At 38.7% G+C, this 18061-nt stretch overlaps 1 protein-coding gene across 10 annotated transcripts in view; it reads left to right on the forward strand.

The window, feature by feature from the left end:
• The window catches only part of MBD5 (methyl-CpG binding domain protein 5), a 251076-nt gene that overhangs the window by 185260 nt on the left and 47755 nt on the right, over window positions 1–18061 (forward strand). For 8 of the 10 annotated variants that reach the window (XM_075933338.1, XM_075933341.1, XM_075933339.1 and 5 more), the window contains 2 exons: window positions 12081–13106; window positions 14803–15014. In XM_075933338.1, the coding sequence (XP_075789453.1) occupies window positions 12081–13106; window positions 14803–15014 (1238 nt within the window). The remainder of the gene's footprint in view (window positions 1–12080; window positions 13107–14802; window positions 15015–18061) is intronic. The other 2 variants (XM_075933346.1, XM_075933347.1) reach the window with 2 other exon arrangements.

Genomic DNA, 18061 nt, shown 5'->3' on the forward strand with positions numbered 1-18061 from the left:
CTTCCAAAAGCAACCAATGTTAGGTGCCCCTAGAAGGAATGAACAGAACAAGTAACCCTTAAATGACCCCACCCTTGTCACTGGTTTCTAGCCTCTGACAAACAGCAGCTGGGGCACCATTCTTACCCACCCTGGCTAGCAGCCATTGATGGACCTAAAGGAGACAGGCTTCCTGGCTAAGTATATCCGGTGGCTAGCATAGGGCTTGAACCCACCACCTTGATATTGTTAGCATTACACTCTAACCAGCTGAGCTAGCTGGGGTTACCAGGAGGAAGGGTGCAAATACCAAGTTACAATGCCACTTGCTCAGATGCCAGCTACCCCTCTGTCTGAAGGGGGGCATGTGTGGGCTAAATCTGAATGAATGGTGTTTTGACTTGGTGCACAGAGTAGCAGTGCCACTCAAGTTTGGCCCTGCCACCTTAGGCACAGTCTGCTGTCCTAGACAGTTGCCTACTTTGCTAATAGCTAGAGTAGCCATAGGTCACAGTGATGAAGAACAGAAGCTCCATAACCCATTTCCCCCTCTGTACTTTTTGCCAAAGGGGAAGTCTTGCCTAAGAAGCAGGTTTTCTTTTTACCTCCGCAAACCTTGCAGAAGATCCTCTGTAGGAACTCCACAGGTTTCCAGATCCATAATGTTGAATGGACACAATGGTGCAGGCATTATTGCCAGCTGGGTTCAGGATTCTCACCACTTCCCAAATACTGGGGGTGAGGGGAGAGGAGGAGTCGGCGGCAGGGGGAGTGTAACCCGCACTCCTAGTGGTTCACTGTCCCATGTGGTGGCACTTACACCACTTACAGTGAGAGATAAGAATGAGTGAGCATACAGCCTAGGTTGCTAGCCAACTGGCTTTATAGCTCAAGCTGTAGAGGCTTCTCCATTAAGCTCCAGAGGTTACAGCTTTGAATCTGCATTTAGCTACTTACAACTGAGGGCTTATTTGGAATACAAAAGCAGTACAAAATAGTATAGTAATAAACTATATTAGCTTCTTTATCCTTAGTGGGAAGTTCTGGAAACAACCATGCCAGGTGGAACTCCTGAGGTAGCTGTGTTTTCCAATCTCTGTCATCCTTGCTTTCAAATCCGCAGAGAAGGGGAAATCATTTCCTCCACCAAAAGAATTAAGGAACTCTATTAACTGATATTGCCTATGGGAAAACAGTTTTGCAGTCTGTTAGAGCAGGCTTAGATTAAGACATGGGATCCTAGACACGCTTGCACATGGGGTCTCCTTGTTTCTATCCCACCAGCATGGCCCAGCACATATGCTGTGATTGTGCCTTTACTTGGCATAATAGTGGCAGGCAGGGGAGCCAATAGCCATACTGAGCCCCTGGGCAAAGTGAGGGAGGGAATGGCTCTGCACTCCCAGAATGGAAATAGAAGAGGGTGCCAGACGTAGTCAGCCCTCAGCACTGCCCAGAGCATGCCATGCAGTGGTCTGCCCATAATTTAAAGGCCCCAAGGCTCTGGGCATCACTGCTGCCACAGTAGCAGCAGCAGTGGCTGGGAGCCCTGGGCCCTGAAGAACAGCTGGGCCCTGGGCTACAATGTCCAAAATGAGCCCTTTTATGCTGTAATAGTGTCCACATGAGAGGTATACTCGTATATTTATACTGGTTTAAACTCATACTTTATCTTGTACCAAAAAAATCTGCTAAATTATGGATGATTAGAGTTGGTCAGTCCTTCAGCAATGCATTTTTAAACCATTCTGTCACTGAAGGCATTGGGTCCTTTGTTTAAGGATTGACCAAATCCAATCCTCTATAGCACATAGTTTTGCCAGTTATGGGATGATAATTATCTTTTGATTTGAGTTAAGTCCATTTCCTCTAAGTTATTTAGCAGACAAGCCTTGGAATTATACAGACCTAAACTTTCTATACATATTCTATATCTTGTAAGCTAGTACCATAAGTTAGTAGTCCAGCTGCACTTGTGTTATTGTGTGATCACTTATTACCATACCACGCGCTAAAATTTTTTGTCAGTCACAGCACAACAATAGCTATTGTATAAAAAGTTATGAAGTGTTAGTCTATACCAATGTACAAGAGAGATTCAGCTAAAGAAGTATGGTGTGGGTTTTGGATACTCAATTTGAGATTAGTTCTGTGGTCACTTTGGTTTGTTTTTTTACATATTTTAGTTACTAAATCATTGTGAAACAGTTACTCCTTAATTGGTTTTATATGCCAATGTGAGTGAAAAGTAGTGCTAATGTTTATTGATCAGATACTAGTTAATGTGATAAACATTTGGAAGTGTCACTAAAAACTAAATAGCTGGCTCTTTGCATATGCTTTTAATAATACTTTAGATCGCAGAAGGTCAGATTTTGCCACCATACTCATGTTTTCTTGTATTTTCCACAAATAACACTTCTTATTTCAAGGTACTCTTAAGCATAAGGAGGACAACATTTGACTCTAAGGCTGTGTCTACACTCAAGGTTTTTTTTGAAAAAAGTGGCCTTTTTTCGAAAAAACTTCACCTGCGTCTAGACTACAGCCGCGTTCTTTCAAAATTAAATCGAAAGAACGCGGCTTTTCTTTCAACGGCGGAAAACCTCATTTCACAAGGAAGAACACTCTTTTGAAAAAAGGCATTCTTGAATGCAAACAGGGCCTTTTTGAAAGAGCATCCAGACTGCCTGGGTGCTTTTTCGAAAGTACTGCTTGCAGTCTAGACGCTCTTTTTTGAAAGAGGCTTTTTCGAAAGTATCTTTCAAAAAAGCCTCTTTCGAAAGAGGCTTGCAGTCTAGACATAGCCTAAGTAAAATAAATATTCAAAAAATCCAATTTACTATTCATGCTGTTTCCTGTTTGCATTTCTCTCAGCTTGAGCAATGAACATCAACTAAGTAAATTTTTTTTGGGGGGAGGGGGTCTCAGTGCTATAATATTTTGATTGCAAACACTGTTTAACAACAACTGAAGTAGAGAGGGAGTTGGCAAAGTCTCCTACATATAAATTATCCATCACTTTCCATTACAAAAGATCCTAACTCTTCCATTGCTTCCAGAAAGCCTTTGAAATTAATCATGGAATTTCCTTGAGGGGTGGGTCAAGCTGTTTTTTGTTAATCTCATGAAATCCTGTTTAAATTTGGCTGTTACAAGTTATTGGAAATTGTCATTTCATATCTCTGATTTGTCATGCTTGACACAGTTTTGCAGCACAAAAAATCTGTGTAATCTAAGGCTAGGTCACTACAGCCACCACTGCATCAGTAATTTACAGGCTAAATTCTCAGAGCAGAGACTGTCCAGCTGTGGCTGAAACATGAGAGGGATGTCAAAGGGGGAAAACAAGCTGTGCTAGCTGAGCTACATCTAGCAAGGGTCCAAGAACCCATCATTATTTACTATGGACATGAGAATTCTAGATGCACATTTTTGATGACTGGCATTAACATTTCCATACCCTTCATATTGCATATCTCACTATTAATCAGTGCCTCCAATCCGATTGCAAGTTTACACAAGCTGAAGATACATCCCAGCTCTCTGGTATGGCAGTCCCAAATGATAGTCACTGAGCTCCACATATCTTTGTGCTTGGCTATTCTGTCTGTAGATCAGCACATAGATAATGTGCATCCTCCTGTAGTGGCTGGTTCACACAAACTAACAACTTTCTCTTGCTGCTAGCTAATATAGTTTGTCCAGTAACTGTAGTTGTGGACATCTGTGCTGCAGAACTTTAAGGTTCTGTATTCAAATCCTGGTGGTGATGCATGTATTTGTTGTAAATTGTGGATGACAATGCTTGTCTTATCTGCCAGGGGAGTTGTGAATATAAATTCATTATCTCCTTGGGAAGTTGTAAAGATTAATTAATATTTATGAGACACTTGGAAATAAATTATTATGTATTCTGTATGGAATTTGGATAGTGTGCAGTAAATAATGGATAGGGCTACATATCGACTGAGAAAATATAACTGCCTTATTCATAGAGTACTAGCCATGCTCTACACTGAATGAGGAAGGGGTCTAATGGAAAAAATAGTATGCGATCCTAGAATAAAAGACTGCATCATAGTGCATATGCATAAAGGGGCATTACCTAATTTCTAAATGGTTGGTTTTGCTGCATGATGTAGTTTTGTATGTAATTGAAACATAAAAATTAATGGAACATTTCAAATGGTTTTAAGTTTGAAATAATAACAGGGTGGACAAGTCTAGCATCCTGGGGGTGGAAATGATGTCAATTATACCAAGAGATTTATATAAGAAATGGAAGAAAGCAATATGCATAATATGATCCTAACCAGGAGGCACCATTTATGCCAATTTTAAAAGGTTTTGTTACACCTTTTTAACTCTCTTTCCACATTTTGTCACACATTCCTGGTAAGGATGTTGACAGGTCAGATTTCTGTTTAATATCCTTTACAAGTGAAGGCTGAAGGATTCAGGGGAAACTTTCTGCTTCTTCCAGAGTTAATTCATAACCATGAGACCAATATTATTTTTCATTATTCATTTTCTCTTTGTGCCACAGTCTCACCTAAAGGTCCTCTCTGAAAGGACCCTGTTGAATTGGGCAATGTCTGAATACAGTTAAAGATAATCCCGGTGCTAAAAAGCTCACAGTTTAAAGAGACAAATGATAGTAATAAGAAAATTATCTTCAGACCCATTTTACAGCTGGGAGTGAGGTGAAGTGACTTGCTACAGTGGTGTTTGGTGTCTGAGTATGTGAGTGACAAAGTAGGTGAGGTAAAATCTTTTATTGGACAACTTTTGTTACTACCTCACCCATATTAACTTGCATGTAGTCTCAGTGGAAGACTGTAACAGAGCCAGAAATTGAACACAGAAATCTTAAGGTCCAGTCTAATTCCTTAACCTCAAGACCATCCTGCTCCTTGGAATAGAAAGGTATTATTAATTGACCTAATAATCACCACATCAATCTTCTGTGCCATTAGATGTAGCCAAAACCCTTAAAAAGGAAGGCCCTGCTAGGGTGAGCTGGAAGTACTTACTTGTTACCATAAAGTTTAGAATGAAGAACTTTGCAGATGGGTTTTTCTCCCTATATCAGTAGAGGTGCTTCTGTTCTTGATTGTTTGTTCCTAACGGCATGAACAAATTGTAAAGTGACTTGTGAATTCCAGACCCCATCTTCCTTGTTACTTCACTCAATTGACTCAGACCTCTTTCTAAATCCTCATCTCTAGACAATGTCAAGCTTGCAGATTCTTTCCGCATAACATCTCCAAGATAAACCTCCCTTCATGCACAAAATATAAACTCTTGTCCAGGCTCTCATTATATTGTATCTTTATTACTGCAGCATCCTTACTCTTGACAAATATAGCCTTGAACAACTCATATATTCAGAAACCTCTTTGACCATGTTATCTTCTCTTTGCATCCTTCCATTGGCTCCCTTTTTGCTATTGTAGCGCAATTGACTTATTTTTCTTCACTTTAAAGGCTCTTCACAACCTATCCCCACCCTATCTGTTATCCCTCATTTGATATCAAAATGTCGGCTCTGACTCCATGACAGTCTTCACTGTCCACTTGTAAAATAGTCACACAAGCACCTTTGTGCTTTCTCCAGTGTTGCTCCTCAGGCTTCAAAGGAACTTCCCTATACGCATCAACAAAAGTGACTCATTACCTTCCTTCAGATCTCTCCTCAAAATTCTCCTCTGCAATGAAGCCTAAAAAAATATTTGACGACAATTGGATTGCTGGGGTGCAGAAACCACTGCCTGTCATGCTGACTGATATTGTCTCATTGCAGCTTTATACTTCCATCTGTCTGTTTCTCCATCTGCTTTCTTAGGCTTAGACAATAAGTTCTCTGGGGCATGCACTATCTATTTGTCCTGTATTTTTACAGCTCCTAGAACAGTGCTGGGAGCTGTAAAAACAGTGCAGTGTTGGTCGATGCTCACTGCTACGGTAATGCAGATAAATAAGGCAGTTTATTGGATAGTCAACTAGTCGCTTCCTCTCACCCCTTGCTTCCTCTATCATGGGGCAGGAGAGGCAGAGGGGTAGCGGGGACAGGGCACAAGCTGGGAATCAGCTGATTCCCAGCTTGTGCCCAGTCTCTCATGCTGTGCACCAGTTTTTTAAATGTATTAAGAGCCTACTGGCATGGGGAAATCTTCTAGATCTCTACTACTCTATTACAAGTTTTGCTTGGCAATACCTGTGGGAGAGAGAATATGGACGCTGAGTGGAGAATGAAATAGGTATCAGAAAAAGTGTTTTGTTTTTTTAAAAGGCCCACGCTGCTTACTCACATTACAGCATCTGTCAGTATAGTTTCATGACAACACTAATAGGTGTTTGAGCAAAATTATTATAGTCTATGGAAACATTTTACTGCCTTTTCATTAGTGAGCTGAAAAAATTTTAGGGAAAATAAGAACCCATGAATGACTGTACTGGGTTGGACCATACAGTCCAATGTCCTGTCTTCTGACTGTGGACTATGCCAGATGCTACAAAGGGAATGGTCAGAACCAGGAAATTTCCATCCCCTGTTATCCAGACCCAGCCTCTAACAGTCAGAATTTAAGGACATCCAGAGGATAGCATTGCTTCCCTGACCATTTTGGCAAATAGCCACTGAGAGACCCATCCTCCATTAATTTATCTAATTTTTTTCTAGTCTACTTATATCTTTGGTCTTCACTACATCCTATAGCAATGAGTTCCACAGATTGACTGTACATTGTGTGAAGAAATAATACTTCCTTTTTTTGTTTTAAACCTGCTGCCTGTTAGTTTTATTGGGTGATCTCTGGTTCTTGTGTTATGTGAAGGGGTAAATAACACTTTCCTATACAATCTTTCCTAGCAATGAAAAATCCCATTTGATTAGTTAACCAGTTAAACGTTAAGTTTAACCAGTTAACTGATAAAAACGGGGCAGGCAGGGGTTGCTCCAGCCCAGATGCTTCCGACCCCACACGGGCTATGAGTCAGCAACCTCGTGCAGGGCCGGAAGCAGCAGCAGGGGAAGCGGGGCGGGAGGGCAGCTAGGGCCCCCTCCATTGCTGTCATCTCTACGCCTGTGTGGGCTGGGAGCCATCTTCCCTCACCCCCGCTGTTTCCAGCCCTTCGTCCCCCACAAGGCTGCTGACTTCCAGCCTCATGGGGCTGCTTCTGGGTGTTGCTTATCAGGTAACCAGTTAAAATTCATACATCCATAGTATCTGCACACCTCAATTTCTCCCCTCCCCCTTTCTCCACCCTTAATTGTTTCTTTTCCAAGCTGAATAGTCCCAATCTTTTCTCTCTCATATGGAAGCTGTTCCATAACCCTAATAATTTCTGTTGCCCTTCTTTGTACCTTTTCCAATTCTAATCTATCTTTTCTGAAATTGGATGAATAGAACTGCACACAGGATTGAAAGTGTGTGGGCATTAATTATATGGTGACATGATATTTTGTCTTTTTAGCTATCCCTTTCTTAATGATTCCTAATGTCCTTTTCTAATGGTTCCTAATGTTGGTAGTTTTTTTGACTGCCACTTTAATGGAGCAGATGTTTTCAGAAACTTGTTTACAATGATTCCAATATCTGTCTTTAATATAACAGCTACTTAAACGCCCATCATTTTTAATTTGATTTAAAACAAAACAAAAAAAGTAAAATAAAAATTCCCTCGGTGTTACTTTGGCAGCTATTTCAGCTTATTGTAAGTATGATCAAGGTAGACCAGTTTCTATGTGGTCCCTTGCTTCACGAAGCTCATTTTAGGCTTGATGCATCTGAAACATCCATTTATAGAGTCTCTGGTTATTAATGAGGTCCAGACTAAGGTGTTGAAAGCTGTTTTTATCTCCTCCAGTGCTTCTTAAACTTGTTAAGGCTGAGGAACACCAAACAATTTTTTTTTATGAGGAACACCAAGGATTTTTTTGTGAGCAAAAAACAAAAAAAAGTTGGGGAGGGGGGAAAGGGTCGGGGGGAAAGTTACGGAGAGGAAAAAAAGGGTTGGTTTATTCTTATAGTGGTAAAAATTGTGCCAGAATTCAATTTATGTATATTGATTGTGTTTTAGTGGAGTTGTGTTTTTGCATTCGATAACATGGAGGAATCTATTTCTCTTGCAGATTTTCTGGGTTCAAAGGTTTCTGTGGGTGGGAACAGGATAAAAATGCAAAAAAAAAATGTGTGAGGGGATAAAACAGGACAGGAGTGGGATTTAAAAATAGTTCTATGCAGTGATCAATATTGATCCAACTTATACCAAATTGTATAAAAAGAATGTGGGGCTAGGTACAGCTGTTCAACTAGCAATCCTAGTGTAAGAGCAAGCATAATAACATGAATTTTATTTCAGTGAGCTAATTATATTTCCAGATTTTTTACATACTTGTACTATATTCCTGTCTAAGCTAATTCCTTCTCCACAAGCCTGATTTGAGAAGGTTGCTTTGTTTTTATATGGAGTGGACAGGGGTCCAGCCAGATTTTTGTTTCATATGTCTCTAGTATGATAAATATGAGGTGGTCAACAAGCATGTTGACAAGGGGCATCCAGTGGATATAGTATACTTAGATTTTCAGAAAGTTTTGACCAAGTCCCCCGCCAAAGGCTCTTAAGCAAAGTAAGCTGTCCTGAGATAAGAAGAAAAGTTCTCTCATGGATCAGTAGCTGGTTAAAATAGGAAACAAAGTGTAGGAATAAGTGGTCAGTTTTTGGAATGGAGCATGCTCATAAATGATCTGGAAAAAGGGTGGACAAATTTGCAGATGATCCAAAACTCCCTAAGATCATTAAGTCTCAGGGAGATTGTGAAGAGCTGCAAAGGGATCTCACAAAACTGGATGACTGGGAAATAAAATGGCAGATGGAATGGAATGTTGATAAATTCAAAGCAATGCACATTGATAAACATAATCTCAAGTAAACAGGTTAAAATGATGGGGTCTAAATTAGACATTTTAGATCTATCATTATGGATAGTTCTCTGAAAACATCCACTCAGTGTGCTACAGCAGTCAAAAAAGTGAACAGAATGTTGGGAATCATTAAGAAAAGATAATGAGACAGAAAATATCATATTGCCTCTGCATAAATCCACAATATGGCCACATCTTGAGTACTGCATGCAGATATCACTCTGTCTCAAGAAAGATGTATTGGAATTGGAAAAGGTTTAGAAAAGGGTAACAAAAATGATTGGGGGAATGGAACAACTTCTGTTTGAGGAGAGATTAATAAAATTGGGACTTTTCATCTTGGAAAAGAGAAAGCTAGGGAGAGATATGATAGAGGTTTATAAAACCATGCTTGCAGTGGAAAAAGTAAATAAAGGACGGTTTACTCCTCATAATACAGGAACTAGGGGTCACCAAATGAAATTAATAAGAAGCAGGTTTAAAACAAACAAAGCGTAGCACATATTTGACCTCTGGAACTTTTTCCAGATGATGTTTTGAAGGCCAAGACTATATTTGGGTTCCAAAAAAGAACTAGATGCCTTTATGGAGAATAGGTCCATCAGTGGCATGGGTGGGCAGGGCTGGTGTCCTTAGCCTCTGTATGTGAGAAGCTGGGAATGGGCAACAGGAGCTAGATCACTTGATAATTATCTGTTCTGTTAATTTGCTCTGGGGCATCTGGCATTAGCCACTGTTGGAGGACAGGATACTGGGCTAGAGGGATCTTTGGTCTCACCCAAAATGGCCACTTTATAATCTTAAATTATGTTGATAGGTTCTGCTGTTAAACATTTTCACATGGTTTTCTTTTTCTCATAGTATTTCTTAACCTGGCCTCCTCAAATTTAAACCTTCTGAGCAGCATTAAATAGCTGCCATTTTTTAAAAGAGAACCTTTTCCTTTTTTCCTAGATATGGAATTTCTCAACATTCGATCCTGCACCAATAAAAGATACCAACATTTACCTGACCCATCAGAGCTAAAACCAAGAGTTTTATACTATTAGAAAAGGAAAGTTTCCTGCTTTCTAGTAGAATGCAAATAACTTGCTTCTGTGTTTGAAAAAAGTTACTTAAGAGGCTTTTGAAATATGTTATTTCTGGTTCCCTGTTCTCTGGTTCCTGTTTAGTCAAACTCATGATACTAAGGATTACAGGCTTATAGATGCAAGAAATGAAAAATAGTATCAATAAAACATGCAAAAATTATTTCTAAATTAAATTATCCATCTCATTAATTTGGGATGAATTACACATTTCATGCATGTTGTTGTCTGTTAGAGCCAGTGTGACACACATTAAAAACAAAAAATCTCATATCTTGTAACATACCATTCCATTATGTCAATGCGGTTGTTTTCCATGCAGTCATGTGTGAGAAAGAGAGAGAGAAAGACTGAGAGGGAACTTTTTCTGACATTTTGTTTTAGAGAATTTGTCAGAGACTTTTAGTCTGCAGAATTGAGTAAACTTTTCATTCTCTTACATGTTGTTTGATTGCCATTCACCACCCTCATCATTTCAGTGTTTGGAAGGTTCCTTGTAAACTTGTGTTATTTTCAGTTTTTAATTAGCTTTTTTGGGAAAAGCTACCTACCACTGTGGATATTTTCAGTCCACATGTTTCTCCTGGTGCAGTCATTTACATGGAGAAGGACAATTTGTTTTCTGTTTTTCCTTTTTGTCACAGGTTCTAGACTTCTGTCTGAAAAAATTTACTTGTCATTGCTAGCATTAACACTTGTCTGCTAACATGCAGCCCTGGGAGCCTGTGAAATCCTGTTCTTATGATTGCAAAGTTGATTTCTGTCAACTTCAGCTGCAAGTAAATTGTTTTGTGTGTCTATTTACTGCACCATAACATTGTACTACTTCTCAGAAAAAAAAGGCATGATCCTTGGTCCAAGGAGCTCAACAGTTGACATCTCATGTAATATACGTAATTATGTATAATGTTGAGCTGTCAATACTTTATGATTCTTGAAAGATGGGTTCCCAGAAAAAAAATTGGATTCTATCTTTAAGAATACTCTGATGGAAGTTGAACTCCCAGTTTCCAATAGCACTTGTTTCTGCAATTTTGCTAAATTATAATTGATGCTCTCTGATTTTTATCTGATCAACAGACTATACAATGGAATTTGCTGTAGTTTTTTAAATAGAAGATAAAATACATTGTTTTTTCTGCTATCAAATTAATCTGCAATTTTAGTATTTATGTTTTCCAGTACCAAAGGCGTCTCTTTGGTCACCATATCTGGTTGAAAAATATCGTTCAAAGGTGGTTATATTCTGTTTTATTTCTCCTGCTTCCTGATGACACACAGCTTTTGCATACAACTACTGTCAATCCAAATGCAAAAATTCCGTCAGGTAGAGGAAAGCAGATACTTGATTTGTGAAGTCCAACATTGGTCAAGGCAGATAGATATGCAGAAGCAGAAAAAGAATAACCAGTCTTGAATAAGTAACAGCCTTTATTGTAAATCCACTCTGCAGGGAAGCTTCGGATTTCTCTGTCACTCCCAGCAAAAAAGCCATCCACGCCACCCAAAAGACTTTACCTTTTCCTTCATAACAAATTTATGTTTTCATGGCAGCTTGTATAATGCTTTCCCAACAGTAATTCACAAAACATACTGTTAGATGGGATGTGTTCTGATCATTATGCATATGGAAAAAGCAATATACTGATAGAACTGGGAATAGAAACCATTAATCCTTGCTCCTAACTTCCTGATCTAATCTTGGGATCATACTCTTTACCGTTAGATCTTCAGAGTGTTGCTGATCATTTTAGTAGTAGATATGGTGTGGTGTCAAAACAGAACATGGGTACTTTTCAGTGCTAGAATAAGCCTCTTACACAAGTCTCATGAAGGAGTTTGAAAAGAAATGTAAGTTTTTTATGTAAGCAGGACTCCATTTGTTATGTGGGGATGACATTTCTGTGCAGTATCTGAAATAATTCATTGCAGATTGTCTTACTTAAAAATGGTAAAATCATGCTGTTTGAATTTTCTTCGTCTGAATATAGCTAGATTTCGAAGAGTCTAATTATCATTTCAGTAATGATAGTATTTGTCCTTCAGAAGACATTGTTAATATATGTATTGTTTTGTGTTACAGGGAATTCAGGACCATCATCTTCCATAGCCATAGCTGGAACCAGCCAACCTGCCATTACAAAGACAACATCCGTTCTTCAAGATGGTGTCATAGTCACTACTGCAGCTGGAAACCCACTTCCGAGCCAGCTGCCCATTGGGAGTGATTTCCCTTTTGTTGGCCATGAACACACACTTCACTTTCCACAGAACTGCTCTTCAAACAACAATCTTCCGCATTCTTTGAATCCAAACCTTCTCAATTCTCTACCTATCTCTTTGCCAGTGAATCAACAACATCTCCTAAACCAGAATCTATTAAATATACTGCAGCCTTCAGCAGGAGAAGGCAAGTCTGAGGTCATCCTCAACCCTTTAGGTTTTCTCAACCCAAGTGTAAATGCTGCCCTAGCTTTTCTCTCCAGTGACATGGATGGGCAGGTATTACAGCCTGCTCATTTTCAGCTTCTAGCAGCCCTGCTTCAGAATCAAGCCCAAGTAGCTGCCATGCTTCCCCTTCCATCTTTCAATTTGACCATCTCAGATTTTTTACAACAGCAAAATAACCCTTTACCCTCAGTAACGCAGATGACCACCCCACCAGACCATTTGCTAAGCAATCAGTCAGAAAGCAACAGAGCAGAGACCCTTTTAACCGACCCCCTGGGGGACCCTATACCAAGCTTTACAGTCACTGATACTACTTCTAATCCCTTGCTCCTCCCAGCTGTCACTGGGGCCTCGGGATTTATGGCCTTGAATCCCCAGCTGTTGGGAGGTGTCCTGAACTCCACATCGGGCAACACTGCTAATCATCCAGAGATATCCATAGCAACCTCCTCCCAGGCAACCACTACCACAACCACTACATCATCAGCAGTGACAGCACTGTCTGTCTCAACACTTGGTGGGACAGCAGTGGTGTCAATGGCAGAAACATTGCTGAACCTATCTAATAATGCTGGGAATACATCTGGTCCAGCTAAACTCAACAATAACTCTGTGGTGCCACAGCTACTTAACCCTCTACTGGGGACAGGTCTGCTTGGTAAGTTAAATTTTTTCACAGATTTAAAAAACAGAAGGTTGGGGGGAGAGTTTCTGATTCTATATTCTATTATTAAAGACTCCATTTAATTGCACTATTCCTAAAAGAGTTTTGTATGTCACAGCTCACTGAAAACTTCTAGAGAAAAATAACCATTACTGTCAGAAATTTTACATAGCAATTTTTTTAAAATTCAGCAATATTTCATTCTGTTTTTGAATATAATATTATTTTTAATTTTCCTCATTCTGATGCCACCAAGCCTACTACACACATTTAAATTCAGTCAAGCAAATGTGACTCCTTTTACCTTTCATGTAATGAAAGCACATGAGCATCTTTGGGATGCAGTGTTTTACTTCAAATGTATGTGGCATCACAGGGTTAGTGTGAGTAGCTGTGCAATAGATGAAAATGGCCAAGTGCATTTTTCCATTTAAATAAAAAATATGCCAAAACTATAGCACATGTCCTATGTAGTACATAAAGCACTCCAAGTAAAGCCTTGCACAAGTTTAGTGAAGTAGGTTGCCCTTGCTAGCCCTTGATTATACATTTCTGTTCTCCTGTTTCTTTGCTTTTCATTTCTTTGTTGTAGTTTAGAACTGAGAGTATCACACCTGTCAAGCCCTTACATAAATAAATGAACTTTTAAACCTAGACTGTTCTCTTAAATCTCTAGTGTTTTGATATATTTACCCAGAACATGTGATATATTTTGTATTCTGTGCTGTTAGGACTCAATAAGCAACTAAATATAACAGTGGCATGACTAAAATATTGTGTCAAAGAGCTGTAAAGTATTGCAACTTTGTTACTTTGTCAAGCTGCAGGATTGTTACTATGAACTCAGCCCTATTTTTCCAATGTAATTTAATTTAGCGTTAGGATAGTTATTAAATTAGGATTAATTTTTTTTATCTAAAATAAAATGTCTGTTGATTTTCATCAGCTGACTCCACTAGCATTAACTTTAGGAAGAACATTCGTTTGTGTTAACTCAGAAATAAGAAATAGTAAACTCCACTTTCAGGTTTCTTTTATTTTGTAATTTAATAGGATATGGGGTCACAAACTGTTTTTCTGTTGTTTCTGATACTCTTATTTTATATTTTAATATGCACTGGAGATTTTTATTTTGTTACAAAATGCAGATTTTTTTATTATACTTTTTTAATCTTACTATGAGATTTTTCTCCTGTATCTAGAAAAGAGCACTAGTAGAGTTATCTAGTGTGTTTTTGTGTTCAAAAGGCCTTAGATCATTGTTTAGTTCTGTCAGATAGCAATGTCATAATTACGAAAAGGTTGGTGGGTGGAGAGCTGTGGTGTGGTATGAAGCAGTCAGTCTTTTGAAGCTAAGAATGGATTTCCAAGAAAATGAATACCAGCTGGCTCTGGTTCTACTGTTCCTGGCTGTGTGCCATTCCAGAATGAAGGACAGTCATGTCAGAATTCTTTAGAAAGAGTCCATGTATAGATAGATTTAACCTGAAAGAAGGCATGTGGAAGAAATGAAGGAATAAGCTGTAGGAAGCATATTCCTTGAGATCACTGTACAGAAGATTTCATGGGAAAAGTTTTGTACAGCGAGTGTCGGTATTTGTTTACCATCAGTTAAAATATGACTCAAGGTAACTCTCACAAACTCTTGAAAATTATGCTGACTTCTTTTTTCATATGTTTGAAATTGCAGGTGATGTGTCGTCGATAAACACTACTTTGAATAACCATCAACTGACTCATCTCCAGTCACTGTTAAACAACAATCAGATGTTTCCTTCAAATCAGCAGCAACACCAGTTTCTCCAGGGGTACCAGAATCTTCAGGGGTTTCATGGGCAGCCCACAATTCCTGGACCAACTAACAACCCAAACCCTATGGCTTGTCTGTTTCAAAATTTTCAGGTAGAAAGTACAATGAAATCAATACTGAGTGAATTTTAAAAATGCTAATTGTAGAACTGATATCTATATTCTGCTTTTTCATTGAATATTTAAAACCATCTATTTTATTCCAGTTAGTTATCCTTTTTAACATGGATTTTGTATTTGCAAATTAGAAACATGTTACTAAAATTATATGTTTTACTAATAAGTTGAACGTCATTTTTATATTATTGATACTACTTACGATGTGCATATATGACCACTGTTATTAATTTTCAGGAGCTGTTAATTTGTGTAGGATTATTAACTCTTGGTTGAGAACAAATTGTAGACTGGTGAAAAGTTAAAAGAATTGTCAGTTAGGGCATGTCTACTCAGCAGAGCTAAAGCCAAAAATAAGCTACACAACTTTAGCTACATCAATTGCGTAGCTTAAGTCGAAATAGCTTATTTCGGCTTTTAGTGCTGTCTACACAGCAGGAAGTCCGAGGAAGAGCACTTTTCCTCTAACTTCCATTGCTCCTCGTAAAATGAGGGTTACAGGAATTGGAGTAAGAAGTCCTCAAGCTAGACAGTATTTTGACATTATGTTGAAATAACTGCTTGTAGTATAGATGCAGACTGTATTTTTTCAGAATAACATTAGTTATTCCGAAATAACACGGCTGTGTAGATGTACCCTTAATGGGAAAGAGGAAGAGAAAGAGGAAGTGATTGTGAGCAAATTACTTTTTCTAACAGTGCCCATTGAAGTAAATGAAAGGACTACCCATAAGTGATTAGAGTGGACATATAATAAAAATTTTTGTAAGAATGGTATCTTCCTTTCACAGTACCATCCAAACAAACAACTGTGTTGATAATGTAAATTCAAATGCTAAAGTAATGGAATGACAGTGAAAGTATCAACAGAGTTAAGGAACAAAAAGAGTTACATTGTGTACTTAACATTATTATAGTGCTGCAGAACTGAAAATGTGAAGGCAGCAGGTGATAATGCCAGAAAAGCTTTTATCCTTTAAGAAGGAAAAAGACAACATATCATTTTGTCAGTCTAGACAACTAGAAATTTCCCTGTAGACCTTTTTTTTGCAAAATCACAGTCATCTAACTGCCTATTAACCCCTTCACATTTTTTAAATATGTTAGCTACATCTTCGTATTTTCTTTTTGTCGTGAATTATGTAAGAGTTTAATGATGGTAAGTATTTAAAGCAGTAGTTATAAATATTTTGGCTTCACTAGCCAATAAATATTTTGGCTTCACTAGCCATTCTTTTCTCTTCATACTTTCTATAGTATTAATACTGCTTATTCTCTTTACTTCACTATCAATGTACACAACAAACATAATATACAGGGTTTCTCAGAATCTAACTTAGTTTATAATAGATAATACATGAAATAGCTACAGTGCAAAGAGTTGGAGGCATGGTTGATGAAGGATCAAAGGAGAGCGACTTCCTAAAAGAAAAGTATAAGAACAAGGGAAAGGTAGGTCACTTGCACATGAGGCGATTTCAAGCCAGTATGTTGCATCAAAACAAAAAACAAAAACAAAAAAACAAAACAGAGAGTGGGTAGAAACAACAAAAGCACTTAGGAGTGAAACTATGAAGGAAAATAGAGACTGAGGCTATGTCTACACTATGGCATTTTTATGGAAGAGGAAATGCAAATGAAGTGCTCATTTGCAAATCTCGTACTCTAATTTGCATATTCTCTTCCGGTCCTTTCTGCAGAAGAGATTTTTGTGAAAAAAACCCACTGTGTAGATGGGGCCATTTTTCCGGAAAAAAACAAACCCTTTTGCGCAAGATTCTGTAAACCTCATTTTTTGAGGAATAAGGGATCTTGCACAAAAGGTTTGGGCCTTTTTTTTTTGTTTGTTTTTTTCCCGGAAAATAGCCCCATCTACATAGCGGGAGGTTTTCGAAAAAACCTCTTTCTCAAAAAGGATCAGAGGAGAATATGCAAATGAGAGCACAAGATTTGCAAATGAGCGCTTCCTTTGCATTTCCTCTTCTGCAAAAATGCCATAGTGTAGACGAAGCCTGAGGGAGGAATATGAGGAAATAAATTAGGATATAAAGATGTCGGCACTGATTATGTTGTTTAGGACTTTGAATGTCAGAATGAGGATCTTGGACTTCATTCAGAAAAAGAAAGAGACTCAGAAAGGTGTGGTTACAACAAGAGAGATTTGAACATTTTTGTCATCTAAAATACCACCTATTATTGCAAAGTTTTGTCTTTTTGAGCAAAGGGTGAAAGCTAGTGTTATGTATCCATATTCATATTATTTTATATTTTTAGATTGCCTTTTTATTTTCTGATTCTGTTCCTTGAGTGATCATCTTTTTCCCCTTGGCTACGTCTACACTGGCCCCTTTTCCGGAAGGGGCATGTAAATTTCAGCAGTCGTCGTAGGGAAATCCGCGGGGGATTTAAATATCCCCCGCGGCATTTAAATAAAAATGTCCGCCGCTTTTTTCCGGCTTTTAAAAAAGCCGGAAAAGAGCGTCTACACTGGCCCCGATCCTCCGGAAAAAGTGCCCTTTTCCAGAGGATCTTATTCCTACTTCAAAGTAGGAATAAGAGCCTCCGGAAAAGGGCACTTTTTCCGGAGGATCGGGGCCAGTCTAGACACTCTTTTCCGGCTTTTTTAAAAGCCGGAAAAAAGCGGCGGACATTTTTATTTAAATGCCGCGGGGGATATTTAAATCCCCCGCGGATTTCCCTACGACGACTGCTGAAATTTACATGCCCCTTCCGGAAAAGGGGCCAGTGTAGACGTAGCCCTTATGTATAGGGCCCTACTAAATTCACAGGCATGAAAAATGTATCACATACTCTGAAATCTGACAATTTTAAGGGGGGGGGTCATGGTGATGCCATGCTTACTTCTGTGCCTTCAGAGCTGAGTGACAGGAGAGTAGTGGCTGCTGGCTATTGCTGGAGAGCTGCCTGCAGCAGCTTCAGGGAGGATAGCATGTAATTTACTGTATGCACAATAGGGAAGTAAGCAACTAGTCAAGTCAGTACTTAATTACTCACTCCCTCCT

Source organism: Pelodiscus sinensis, chromosome 7 (assembly GCF_049634645.1).
Source record: "Pelodiscus sinensis isolate JC-2024 chromosome 7, ASM4963464v1, whole genome shotgun sequence".
In the NCBI taxonomy this organism is placed as follows: domain Eukaryota; kingdom Metazoa; phylum Chordata; order Testudines; family Trionychidae; genus Pelodiscus; species Pelodiscus sinensis.